Below are 15,177 nucleotides of genomic sequence, written 5' to 3'. Positions count from 1 at the left end.
AAAATTGTGTGAAGAAAAGCTTGTTAGAGAGTTCATACAATACCCAAAGCTCTTTAACTTGTACTTAAACTAGTAATAAGAACGACTTCATCACTGGCGGAAGATGACCACGATAAAACTTAAGTACCCTCTGATCACCTTATCAATGTATTTTATTTAGATATTTACCTTATTTTGGTTTATATACATACACCCATACTTCCATCGACGACTTTGGTCTATCAGGTAAACGTAAATCTATGAGACTATGCACTGGATCGACTAAAGCAGCTGGGAAATATTGTACCGAACTCACCAAGCATATTTCAACATAATTGTAATTAAGAAAGAGTACAAAGATATTTGGGTGATGGACTTTTTAAGCCCCAACTAGAAGGCAGATATGAAACGCAAACTTGAGAACTATTGGTCTGTAAACATAACCAGCATGGTTGTTAAGATATCAGAAAATATTGCTAGGAAGTTGCTTTGATACTTAATCGAAAACTTGATTATTTCCGAAGGGACATGAGGTATTGAGGCTGGTTGTTCTTATTTATTAGACTTGTCATTAGCTTTTGAAATTTTTGCTCTCCTAATTATGAAAAGCTCCGTACAGATCCAACCATCAATGACTTCATTAGTGTTTTCAACAAAGTTTCATTCAAAAGGTTGTTATCTGTGTTGAGTGAGTTCAAAATCGAAGGTAATAAAGAAATATTTTGTTACCTGCTAGTTCGTCGAAAAGGTATTGTTTACTGAATAGTACATCAGATATTTAAATTGGACGTGTGTCTTTTTGCGCACAAATCATAAACCGTCTTTCGTTATCACATACGTTAGCCTGCTCTTTATGCCATATCGATGTCTAAATTTTGTTGCTGCGCAAAACATCCTTATATTAACAATGTAAAAGTTGTTCTTTTGAACAATAAGGAGGTTTATTATAAATTCACCAACGATACTCTTGTTGAAGATATCTTCCACGACGTATGTTCTTCTATGAATCTGCAAGAGCGTGATATATTTGGCCTTGCAATGCTTTGTAATGGTATGAAATGGTCTGTTGTACGCCGAATATTGTTTTTTAGACGAGGGCTGGCTATTTATAGAACCTAGCGAGTTTATGCACAGGATCATAACCAACTATTTCGTGCCAACTGATCAAAAGTGTTCCACCGTAAGTCCCAGAATTTTTCAAAAATTTATTCAAACGAGTTTATTACCGACTTTCAGTAACCAGTATAAAGTTGTCCTCCAAACTGGTACAGAGAAAAACATCACAGTGCAACTTACGAAATAACTATTAATCCCTTCAAAACACGTAGTATTCTACTAGTGTACCTGAAAGATCAGTAAAGACATATACTATTGATACGATACTGTCGCTATTGTTTCACAGAACAAAGCTCCGTTTATGAACATACTAGCACTATATTGTCTCCCTCTCTCTGCAAAGGAAAAAAAACCGTATATAGTAAAATTTTTTATTTAACCTTCGAAGAACCAAAAATTGGTGTTTGCTGTCACGTGCTCATATTTTTGTGTTTTAGATCAAGGAATTTACTCGACATTGGCTTATGGTTCTATGTTTTACGTTGAATCTTATTTCAATGCATTAGTACTATGCATAAGAAACCTGGTTAGGTTTTTATATTTTAGTAAAGATTAAGCCTTTGTTTGATGAAATCGACAGAAACTGACAACACAGCGTTTAAAGTCTTTAGTGAGCTTGCATGAATCGATTAGTATCTTTGGGCTCGCATTTTGTTTCTGTACGGTTCCGGGTCTTAGATAATGTTCAGTAGGCGGTAGTCTAGTTACTAGACTGAACTTTTTCTCATCCGTTTGTTATTTTTTTCGTGGATTTGCATATCTGTTAATTTAAGTGAGTGTTTTTGTCCCAGTGGAGTAGGGTTTTTGCATTCTATTAACTGTAACATTACCAGTAAGGAGGTCAGTTGGTTGAAATGTGAGAAAATTCGAATGCTGAGAGAAGACAATTGTTTCGAGAAACAAACAAACGGGTGAGCTAATTAATTGGTAGTGAGGACTGTGTAAGAATACCAAAGCGTTATTATAAAACGGGAAACGAAGGTGATGAAGAGCGAAATAGTAATGAGTAACTGATATTTATTTACGATAAGGGTAGATAAGTTATGAGAAATGCACCAGACACAGCTAGTCCAAAAGAGGGATGGCAATCCATGAGTGAGTACATGTTGTTTATATCTTCAATTGAAGCTATTCACTAAGAAGGCTGTGGTCATTTTGGTTGGGATGTAATTCCAAGCGGGTACAACTCTTGATGTAAAACGTTACAGGTTATCTGAGTTTTTGCTCTTTGATATGCAATTTGTATGGATTTTTTTGAAGAGCGTGGTATTGATGTTCTTGTAGGCTGCTCTTTTTAAAAATGGCTTATTCTATTTTTTGTATGGCATTATTAGATCGCTTTTTATTTTCCCACAACTCAGTGGGAATAATGTCAACTGTTGGAGTCTATCTTCATAAGATTTAATCTTTATCTCTATCGTGTACTTAGTCAACGAGACTGGAACCTCTTTTGAAGAGTAGGGTGCAATAACACCAGGGAATTCAATGTAGCTCCTTAAACACAGTTGTGAGTTAGTTGTAACAAACTGTCTTTGCATAAAGTAAGGAGTTGCGTTTACTTTGCTTGTACCCCCTATATAGTTTGAGGTAGTACCAAAACTTTCTGTGGTTATGGTTTGTGAGAGTAGCCTCGTGATATTTAGAAGTATTCTAATTATTATACTAACCAGCAATCTCCAAAATAGTTCAATTCAGGTCCTATCAAACTAGGTGAGCACAAACAAACATACTGTATTTAGAATTCAAAATCATGGAGATATCAAGTACAAAGGAACCATTAAATCACGTAAACCCCACAACCGCTAAAGCTTAAATTGGAATCTAATTTTCTGTGATAAACTGAACTCCTTCTTAGGTTCATTGTATATCTCTCAGACTGTGGATTAGATACAGACTCTGTATGATCTAAAATATGTTCGTTAGTACCAGAATTAACAATCAAAATTGAAACGAACTCACCTAGGTCCTGGAATGGAATATGATTAACATGTCGGTTGTGTACTGAAATCACTGACATCTAGAACCTGAACCACATATCCTGTCTGGTGCACTAGTGTGAGAAATCCAAAAGGACGTTGATTGGCTAGAAACTTTCTCATAATGATTCTGAGTTTCATTTAATTCTGAACTGCTATGTGATTCTATATCGCTTTTCGAAATCCTGGATAAAAATAAATGATCAATGGAAGCATTCAACTCAATAGGATCGGAATTACAAAGTTGAGAATTAGTTGCAGGGAAGTGAACAGTAGTATTACAAACTGACCGAATGTTTCCAATTTTACAACATTTAAAATATTCAGCATTACAAAATACATATAAATTACATGAGCGAAATTTAACACGGGACAAGCACTTACCGAACTCGTGCTCATCTTCGTGACCTACCTGGCAACTCTCCAATGATTTGTTACCTGCATAACCTTGGGTAAGCATTGGATCGGGATGACGTAGTAATGTAGTGGAATTCTTGATGTCCTGACGAATCGTTTTATGAAATATTCCTCCTACATGGCATTCGAAATCTGTACGCTTTACATCGTATAGTAGTAGTTCTTTGAGAGTTACATGAAGAGGTGGAATCAGCTTATCTGTAAATGTCGAAATTTTTAGTAAGCTGTAAGCTTCTTTTCCAATGTATGTAAGGAACTGAGCCACAATATTGACATCTCCAAGATCTTCCTTGATCATGGTCCAGATTTTGAACCTTTCCATATGATCCTCAAAAGCATCAAAATTTGAATATATATGAAAACATTCCTTCACGGGCTTCATCGAGACGCCAATGTGATAGTTAGAAGTATTTGAATTATTATACAAACCAGGAAATCTCGAATTAACGCAATTTAAGTCAGATCGAACTTGATGAGCACAAACGAACGTATTGTATTTTGAATTCAAAACCAGGCATATATCAAGTACAAAATAATCATTAGTTCATACGAACACCACAAGCCTGTAGATTTTAGTGAAAAAACGTTTCATTGCTCGAAGAATTCAAGACTGCTGTTTCATATAATTCTTTATGAATGGAGTATACAAACAAAACAATCATTTGCTATTTGAGGTCTCAATAATGAATGAACTCTTGGGTCACAGTTAAATAGTCAAAAGAGGTTCAAGTGATCTATTGTTCTGTTTTTTTGCGAACTCAAAAAGTATGTCGAATCTTCCTATCCTCATTATTTGAGATGGTTTCATTCATGGAGCAAGTGAAATAATCTGATACTACAGTATCAGTTGTTCGACTAAAAGGGACAAACCAAAGGAACAAATGTTGTTTGTCAGATTTTTTGACTGTCGGTCTCGATCACACAGATAAATGCTGAATTTATTTGAATCCTGTAAATAGGAAACATAATTGTTAATAGTCACTTCTGGCTTGGTTAACAGCAAGTCAGTAAGCCGATGACCGGCATACCTCAAGAGTTATCGTGAATCTGTATAAGCGCAATTTAATTTTAGATATTTGAAGATCAATACAGATAAGATATTGGACTAGAACAAATGAATTTTCAACCCAGTCTGACCAAAAATATGTCAAAATATTGTGCTCATCCTTTGTGAGTAACAAAGAATGCTATTATTTTTTGGTTAATTCGGAAATTTGCTATGTTTTTGAAACAACAAGCCTCGAAATCCAAAGCTGATACAAATGAGTAACTTTGACTAACTTGGAAGCGGAGCAATATTCCCAGTAAAAATAAAATGGATAAGGGGTTTTCAATTCAAACTAATAAACGGTGACAATGTCTCACATTGTAAACGTTGATTTTTACTCACTTTAAAATCGAAAAAAATAAATGTTCGTCTTCAACTAAATTATGTGGCGAAAATTACCTACATTAGCAGACTGCTTTAAAAACAGTAATTGTGTTTGACGTTTCCAGTTTTAAATTAAATTTAACCAACTAAATACATAGAACTATTCAGTTTATTAACTAGGCTGTCTAACTTTTTAAGCAGGTTTTAAACTGTTGAACCAAATCGAACTTATTTTCGACCAAATAAATAGCTCGTTAGTGTGTTTATGCGAAATGATTTGGGTTCCCTCGAAAAATATAGAGAATCTGGCAAACATTATCTATTCTGTTCATGATAAAAGCTGTCCTAATTTTGCTGGATATTATAGAAAAATAAGATGTTATCTCAGGCTGCGTTATATAGGAGGAGGATTTGATTCAGGAGTAAGAGCATTCACATCTTATATTGAGTTTAGCTTAAATTTCTTGACTAGTAATTACTTTTAGCTTGTGTACAAAGCATTGCAAACTAGAAATAGTTGTCATTTGTAAACTACACTATAATTAAATCTGCTCGTTCTGCTAGGAAATCAGATAGCATATGAGTTATCTCATGACTAATTTTGCTTAAGATGTAAACTAACATCTAAAGAGAAGTACAAAATTAGCTTCCACAGTACCTAATATTTCTATATATTGTATTGGCAATCAATTGCAGGTATGCAGGAGCCAGGTAGCTAAAATGAAGTGATAATATTTTGATTGAGAGTAACATGGTTAAAAGTTTTCACTGAATAACATTTGGCTAAATTCGAAGAAATATGGGTTCGGGAAAATACGAAACATGAGTAACTGTTCCATTCAGACCACATAATAAGCATTTCGGAGATCGCTTTCATAAAGCTTAGACAAAATATGGTCTCACCAATATGTGGTTTAAAATTGAGATTTTACTGACTAAAAACAGTGAACCTAGTATAATTGTGAATTATTGTGAAGACTTTCTATTTACAAGGCATTATTTGCATAACTAAGTAATACAGATAAATCCACCGTAGATGAGTGTAAAAAATTTGCCGAGAATAATCCTACAGTCAGGAAATTATCTTACCATAATTACCCGGATCCTATTTATTTGTAGAAATCTCTAACAAAATTGCTTAAAAACGTCAGTACTGCGTCCATCCATTAAAAATACGTCACATATTATGTAAAAGTGCTAACTGGTGTCACAATGGTTATGTTTCCCCGACTTTTTGTTGTAACTGGAACAAACTCCTGACATAGTAGTTTGTGGTGATTATCTATAGAAATGTTTGTTTGACACTCTGTAACCAGAAAAAAGTCCACACTGCTCAATGTAAGGAAGGAGGTAAGACTGCAGTTGAGACTTTGTTAACACCATAAAATAAATCCGTGACACATACAGCAACTTGTTCAGAAGCTTTATCTAAGAACACTGAGTTATAAGTCATTTAATTATCTGGTCAATGTGTAAGTTTTAATAGACAGAGCTAGGCAGTAGTTAATATAAAAACAAATCAATAACTAAATGAATGTATATAATTTATAATATCAGTTGATTTAACTGCATTTACCAAAATGCAATAGATTACTGAGTTTCATTTTTAATTCTTACTGAAAGTTCTACATTCTTTTTAACTACTTGCAGAGTCTGAGTTACAATGAACTGGTAGCATAATTTGTTAGAAGGTGTAGATAAAAGATGATAACTTAGTGGATGACAGTCAGTAGATAAAATAGATATATCAAGGATTAATTACTACATCTTAAATGCATCAATAACTGATGTAGTCGATTTTTAACAAAAGCTTTATTAACTCACTTTAGTTGTGAAAATATATTTTCATAATCGTAGTCCCGTTTATCAATTTGAAGTAAGCGGCGATAAAGGTTTGAGCAGAATAGCATGAAGTCGTTTATTTTTAGTCCATATATATTGCTGTTTGGATCTTCTTATTGATGTTATGGACTGCAATTGATCAGCCTCTTTTTGGCATATGTGCATTCTGTGCGGATTGCCTGAATATTTCCTTAAGTCATAAGCATTTTAAGAAAAGATGGATGGTGGCTGGCTGTGCAGTCCGAGACGCTCGCTCCGTCCTGTTTGGGACTCGTCACCTGGATGTATCTGGATTACAGAGTTTGTGTTCATCTCAGGACTCAACCCAATGCCTTTCCCTTCATATGCCATCGCGTTATTCACTTAGCTACTGAGTCAGTATAGCCACCATCCGTCTCTGTTTGAATTCATTTAATTTAATTGCATCCTCATCGGCTGCCTACAACCCGTAATATTTATAAAAACATAGTTAGAAAGTGGGTTAAAACTACTAATAGTTGTTTTGAAAATACATCAGTATCGTTTAGCAATCATGTAAATGAATTTAAGAGAATAAATAAAATATTTTAAATGAATATCTTATGTACAGAGAAACAATCTATAACACTGATAGTTACAAAAGACCAAAGGGTTATGTAAAATGAAAGTACCGACAAAGAAGAGAGTTGGGAAGAGATGTAATGATACCTAAATCAAAAGAAGGAGTTGAAGAAAATTTCAAAATGTAACTAAGAAATGTTCGTATCACAGAGATGAATAAAGTTTGATAACTGTTTCCTTTTGAATTCGCATGATTGGAATTGCCCCAGAAGACTTCAGAAGATTGGAGCTTAACTAATTAATAAATACTGAAAATTTTCAGATTATCGACTTGATGTCCTGTGTTCAAGAGATATCTAGAGGTATTTAGTATATTTCGTACATCTCATTCTCTTAAACAAAAGCTCTATGGAATGTGATATCCTTTCTGTTTAGCCATTATAACTGCTTTGGGAGGTAAATTTAAATTTATAAACACAGTGAGTGATAACATTTCATTAAATCAGTGAGCATGTTTTTGATACATCAATAATAGTTCGACTTCGGGTCAGTTACCAGCTTTTTTTTCTATTTATTTCAGTTAACTCTACTGACATTTGAAAATTTTCTACAGGGCATTACATAACTGATACCATATGAGTTACTCAAATTCTTATTGTTTTCATTTAAATCGAGTTATTCATTAATTCATACAATTAAAATTTATAATTAGTATGATTTAGATTTAATGTTTTTATAAATATTCTGTACATACATGATAGAACAAAAAAAGCCCAAGCTTGAATTAAATCTTGAAAAATGTATACATAGAAGAATACTTTGAATATTAAAGATTTCTTTGAAAATAAAGTTTATTATAACTTTGTTTTATTGGATGACAGTCAGTAGGTAAAATAGATACACCAGGGATTAATTACTACATCTTAAATGCATCAATAACTGATGTAGTTGAGTTTCAACAAAAGCTTTATTAACTCACTTTAGTTGTGAAAATACATTTTCATAATCATAGTGCCGTTTATCTTCAATCGTTGTTCGTGATTATAACAGGCCGCAATCAAGTAGTTTGTACCTTTCGGTATGGCTCAAACCAATAGTTAATGAAATTATGAACTAATGCCATGTATTAGTTTGGCCGCTAGTTTTTTTCAGCCTACTTATGTACAAGCAAACACCTTTTGTAGAAGTAAGATGGGACTTTGTTTGATTGCTTCGTTAATTTGCTTATTATCTAAATTATTTACTTTATTTGTTTTATTGTTTATTTGATTTAAACAGGATATTTTCTTCTTACCAATAACTAAATCATTAAATCATTGTTCATTACAATCATCATATCCAACTGTATATTTTCGTGTCCGATTTTATATTCCTATACATTGTATAAATGAACGCGCAACACAACATATTTATTATTTACAATTACGAAAAAATCATGTTCTTTATGAATTATTTTGTGATCCAAATGTGTATTTACAATTAGCAGCGTTTGCATTACAGGCTGAATTGGGTGATGCACCAAAAATTTTTAATCCAGAAACTGAAATATCTTATTTTCTACCAGAACTTTATTATCCTAAAAAAGTAAGCTGAATTATTTTTTCTACTATTTTGACAAATGAATACTACTTATCATTAGTTAAAACAGTCAACTAGTCTAAGTTACTTGTTTATTAGTGAGATAACAGCAAGCCGAGTATGCAATAAGTGAATCTAAATATCCTGGTGATGAATTTCAGGATGTTCCAACTTAACCAAAATCAAGTTGCAAGGGAGTGTAGTTTCAGCAGTCTGATACTATGGGGTAGTCAGTGTTATATCTTGTTACTTATCGACGTTGGTCATTAAATGTTAGCTACTAATAAAGACTAAATGAAATTATGCTGGTTAGTATTCACTGACCGGTAAATGTACCTTTCATTGGTCAAGTGTACGTGCGAATTAGGTAACTCATTAATTAAATCATGCAACGTTGGTTTGAAAGACCTACATCTGGATTGCAGATGAAATTAGTATCCTAAAGGATGTAGACATTCATTACTAATACGCAACTGAAATCAAAAACCACCTGAAAAATACTTCCAGATCTTTAGCACTTATGGTGAACTGTATATTCAGTTTGTATAAAACAGAATAGCTATGTAGAATGACTGTTTAGCTGATAAATACCTAACGTTTCGGAAATAAACATCTTAGTAAGTAAAACAAGGAAAATTATGAGTAGCTAGATAATTCTTACTTGAATGAACTAAAGTCTTTATTAAAGGATTCGTTTCATACACTGATTTTTTCAGACAATATCCAACTACTCGATTGCTCACATTAAACTGGTTCTACTCGAAAGCGTATGTTTAGGCAATTAGTTTTATTACGTAATAATGAGCTGAGATGACTAAGAAAATGAGTGAATATCATATTATCTTAAGTTTATTTGGTAGTATCTATAAGTGAAGATTATTTAAATTAAAGCCATACAATTTACATATTATACGCCTAATTGTAAACCACGTATATTTTTTGACACCCTGTTCATTAAAAAATCTATTATTAATATCATAGACTGAAGGTACCTTCAAACTGCTTATTAAGAATCCTCAATACATAAAATTGTAGAAAATATGTTAAATGCTTAACCAACGTTCCGACTATTATCTGAAAAAACAGGACGCTAAGTGTTCACCGTAAACGTCTAGAGTTGAAAATCCTTTGATAACAAGCAAACATTGGGTCTTCATATCCTTCTCCGTATTAAACATCGTTGATTCCACTCAATAAGATGATCATTATTGATTACCATTATCGTTCTAAAAATAATGATAGATATGGTAATATTGGTATTACAGAGAGATTTAGTAAACATAGAGCCTGTCATAGATGAATGTTGGCTCAAGTTACCATACCATAATGGCACGATAAGATGAATAGCGAATAAGTTCGAAATTATTTATTAACAACGATAAAGAAAGAGACTAAGCATCGGGAATATGGTTAGAAAAGACTACAAGTTAAGATTGAAGGATAAGCAACGGATATATGTGAGCCGTTTTGGGTGACTTTAGGATATATCATTCAAAGTCTTCAATCGTTGTTTGCGATTATAACAGACCACAATCAAGTAGTTTGTACCTTTCGGTATGGCTCAAACCAATAGTTAATGAAATTATGAACTAATGCCATGTATTAGTTTGGCCGCTAGTTTTTTTCAGCCTACTTATGTACAAGCAAACACCTTTTGTAGAAGTAAGATGGGACTTTGTTTGATTGCTTCGTTAATTTGCTTATTATCTAAACTATTTACTCTTCAGTGTTTTAATTAAATTTATTGATCATATGTTTTGCAATGTTTTGGTATGGTGTCTTAGAATTTTCTTCTTTAGTGACTTATGCAATACTATGCAAAACTGATTTTCAGGAGTCTATCAAGAAACATTAAGCATATGTATGTAACTATAAATCAAGTATCATAATAATAATACATAATTTAGTAGTGAAAATGACTATATTTTTAAGTTTTAAGTTGATCTGAAACGTTGCGCTTGATTTTGAAAATCCAGTTGTTTTTCCATAAACCATTCTTCTGAAGAACTTTGAAAAATTCTTTTCTACATGTCAAGAAAAGGAAAACATCTAGATTTTCACTTGTACTCTTATTTTCATCGCCCCTTGTTTGCTATTATAGTATGATCATTTTTATGTGATTTTTAGTTCCAATTCAATGGAATACTTTTTCGACTACTAGATAAAGATTATTAGAAGACATAAGGTGTAAATTATGTGTGTGGATACCGTAGTTCGACTAATGTATCAATAGGGAGGTTGAACGATCTGGAAACGATCTTCGTGCGAAAGTAAACTGAAAAGGCATGAATAACCATTTCGAATCAAAAATTTAATGACATCCTCATACAGTATTTGATATATTCTAAGCTATTAGTATCTACTTAAGCGAGAATGTGATGCATGAATCGTCTAATAAAATGCTTTTTAATAAATTTAATTTATTGTGGTGGCTAAAAACAGTATTTTCAATTTTTTCAATCATTTTACTTATCTGGATTCATGTGAAGAATGTTAGTAAGTAGGTGTTTGATTGCGATTGCAGAAGTTTTACTTTTCCTGAAGCATTTGTACTTCTTCTATTAGATTCTGTCAGAAGAAATAATACCGTGTTGAATTTATATTTATGGCTATCGGTACGCTGAATTCATGAGTATCTAGTAGTAATAAAATAAATACTTGAAATGAAGCTCACATTTTCAATTAAACTAAAATGTGTTCACAGATCTTCATGGGACTCTGTCCAGCTGACAATCTTTTAATGCATAATTTCATTGTCGTACTTATTTGTAATACATTTGAACGCTTTTCAGACATGATCTAGTGTTCATATTAAAATGACAACAACTACTTTCATGTTGCCTTTTTCTACATGTAATTGCACAAGGATTTGACAGCAAGACAACAGTCAGTATCGGTTATTCATTCAATATACAAAATTTAATTATACGGTGGACTAATTGCTTTGGAACCACACCGACAAGTTACATAATAAGTATTAGTTGTACACATTAATTATTTTCGAAGACAATACTTTCATCTCAATTGTGTTCATATCAAAAGAGATTATCAAATGGAGTGGTTCTAAATTTTTCAACACTTGACACTTTATGATTTTATATACTCTTAAATTATCTAATATGTGTTTGATTGCTTACAAAATTTAGTTTATTAAATCGTGGGATAGTGTTGAACTAGCCTATTACACTTATATACATCATTCAGCGCTTCGTAATAATGTTGCCTATATGGCTGAATTTCATTTTATTCATCTGGCAACAAAGTTGAACTCTGATTTCAATTTACATTTATATCCACTTCAAAAACCCGCTCACAAATGCCGCTTCTCTGTATGGATTGGTATCAGTCCACAAGGATTTACATTATATCAGGTGATGAAAATAAAGTAATTACCTAGTGCATTCGATTCTTTTATGTTGAAACCTTTTAAAATTATTATATTATCAATTATCTATGGTTATAATTACAATAAACCATTTTCCATCTGAACATTTCTATGAGGATTATTTATTTTAAAGTCAGAAATTCAATATCAATCTTTAGAACCCTGACTTTTAGCTGTAATGCTGTGAGTTATAAACTCATAATTTATCCACTGTTTATCCAATAAGCATACACTAAAATAATAAAGAAAAAGCTCACAATCAGGTTTTTTCCAGATTGGATTTACATCTATCAGTAAATGAAAGTATAGAATACTGTGATGCTTAGAACATTTTTTAACATCCATTATGTTACTCAGATATTTATTGGAAATATCGAAAAATCATTGACAACTGTCATTCAAATTGCTTACATCTGTATCTGTTTATGTGTATATAAAACAATCTATAGTTTTATAAATTAAGGACATCACAGTTTGACGCTCATCTCTCGAGTATAATGTATGGAACATTATGATCACATAATTTCACGTTCATCATTATTTAATGAACCATCATCTTTTCTGAAAAAATTTAAAAAATTTGAATTAGTGCGGCACTGTTATTCTCTATCATGATGCACAGTAAAATTACCTATTCAATTCAAAAATAGCTTGTTGATGTAATTGTTATAATCTTTAAAAATAAGATAGAAATTTAGAATACGTTTCATCTTATTAATTTATGATATACTAATAACCTTGCTAATTTATATTCTGTGTAGAATGAACTTGACAATATGTAGTAAGGGAATAGATATAAATTGTCAAATAATTTACTAAATAAAGAAAGAACTTCGTTTAGACTTTAAGAAACTGAAAACTTTTCAGTGAAAAAACTTTTCTCATCAATGATGTCGTTTTCTTAAGTTGTACAATCATACCTGTTCATAATTTTGTATTTAGTAGAGTGTAATAAAATAAAAAAACAAACAGATTTACCAAACATTGGACGTTTCCAAACATAGAATATGGGAGATTTATTGACTCACTCAATAAATTCAATAAAAGTTATCAAAAACTCTCATGTATTGGTCATAGTAGTCTACAAATGGAAAGGTATCATCTCATTTAAAAATGTGATTAAAATGATCAGAATTTCTTCATGTATTGAGAAAACTAGAGGTATTGCATCACTTAATGAAGTTTTAAAAAATTTCTTTACTAAGTTATACAGTTATAAATTTATGATTATTGTGTTGCCATGGGCTATAAATTACAGTTGAATTAGTATATTAAATTAAAAACGGTAAATATTAAGAAAGTTTTTACATAAAGCGTGATAAAAGTCAGTTCCAATCAATAGATAAAGTCGTATGCAAAAAAACTTAGTACGGAATATGAATCAAAAGAATTCAGCTGAGATAATCTTTTTTCTGTGAAATTGTTTACTTATGATGTACATCCCTAATTAGGAATTTTTGTGTCGTAGTTGATGTGATAATAATACCAATGGTAATAATGTGAATAGTTATTTATAAGAATATCATGTTAATTAGGAAAGATCAATGTATTAATAATAATGAATAAGTAAATACCACGAAAAGGAGGGTTAGTTACAAAAGTGAGGAGGGGGGAGTATTGTTTATGTGTATTAAAAAATTGCAATTAGGACTGAAACAACCCTATTGTGTGTCAAGGTAAACAAAGTGGTTGATTGTTATTCTGTTGTATACATAAGTTAGGTTTCTTTGAGTTGAAGTTTTACAATTGTCGAAACAATTTAAAATTTGTATGCACTAATCAAATCAAATTAATTTCTTAGACGGATAAATTTTCTCAAAGAAATCCACTAATCCATATCGGTTAGTAAATAGGTTATTTGTTCAAACTAGCTTAGTAGCTAAACTACGCCAATTATGAACTTCCCGGCTACTAGTTCCTTCTGTGGAACTTTTTAAACTACCCAGCATAAATTTATTGTGTCATAATGTGCGCAAAATAGTTTTTTGAAAATGAAGTTATCTGTAAATATTATTTCATGAAATTACTTCGTATTTAATATTATGGTTCTAGCAATTCCCAGATTATTGGATTGTTCCAACTAATCGTATTAAATGGAATGAAATTAAAGGAATTTACTACAATGTAAGTACGGATTATATTGTCTGAATAGTCAACTCTTTAATGTGTATAACTTTTATCTGTGAAAAACTTAGTTTCTGCATTATTTTAACTATGACTATACGTTTTCACTTATATGGTAAGAGCGATACTATCCATTATTCCGTCATAAAAAAGAACACCAAATTATAACTTATTAATAAAGACACGGTTGTGAAGTTTGTTATCACTTTATTTAAAAGAACGAAGTAGTGATGATTTTCCGAACACAAAGGCTTTAGTCTAAAACATAATATAACATATTCACTTGTTGTTGTTTACTTGTATCTTCCCATTGTTATTTTGGATCGCAACTGATCAGGCTCTTTCTGGCATATGTGCATCCTGTGCGGACTGCCTCGATATTACCTGAAGTCGCAAGCTTTATAAGTGAGGATGGATAGCGACTAGCAGTTGAATCCAGGACGCGTGTTTCGTCAACTCTGAGATACAGGTACATCCAGCTGACAAGTCCTGAATAGGACGAAATGCGCGTTCTGAATTCCACTTCTAGCCACTATCCGTCTTTTCTTATAAATTGAAATAATTTCATACATATTGCAAAGCAAACAATTGACTAGCTACTCGTTGCTAAGTTATATATACACAAATGACCGTCCAGGTCGATAATTTTCGAGGCTGGAGAAATATTTTATGCATAAATAGAATTATATACAATTATGAATGTAAAAATCACATTCGCAAATTACCATATACACAAATCAATTCAATTAAATATACTCGAACAAACCTATTAATTGGTTAAAATCTATGGGAAACTATCTTATAATAAAATGTATTTAACTGACATATGTTCACAGTCTTATTTGTTA

General features: G+C 31.8%; 1 protein-coding gene across 1 annotated transcript; it reads left to right on the top strand.

The window, feature by feature from the left end:
* Positions 1 to 1,105: 1,105 nt before the first annotated feature.
* Positions 1,106 to 14,353, top strand: Smp_167060 (putative radixin; the record flags this gene model as incomplete). Its single annotated transcript, XM_018795847.1, has 5 exons — positions 1,106 to 1,159; positions 8,521 to 8,826; positions 11,687 to 11,740; positions 11,967 to 12,191; positions 14,258 to 14,353. The coding sequence occupies 5 exons, from the start codon at positions 1,106 to 1,108 to the stop codon at positions 14,351 to 14,353; spliced, it is 735 nt and encodes a 244-aa protein (XP_018650118.1).
* Between the last annotated feature and the right edge of the window lie 824 nt (positions 14,354 to 15,177).

Source organism: Schistosoma mansoni, chromosome 2 (genome assembly GCF_000237925.1).
Source record: "Schistosoma mansoni strain Puerto Rico chromosome 2, complete genome".
Taxonomy (NCBI): Eukaryota; Metazoa; Platyhelminthes; class Trematoda; order Strigeidida; family Schistosomatidae; genus Schistosoma; species Schistosoma mansoni.
Note: the sequence above shows the minus strand (reverse complement) of the source record. Positions and strands in the feature narration are given on the sequence as shown.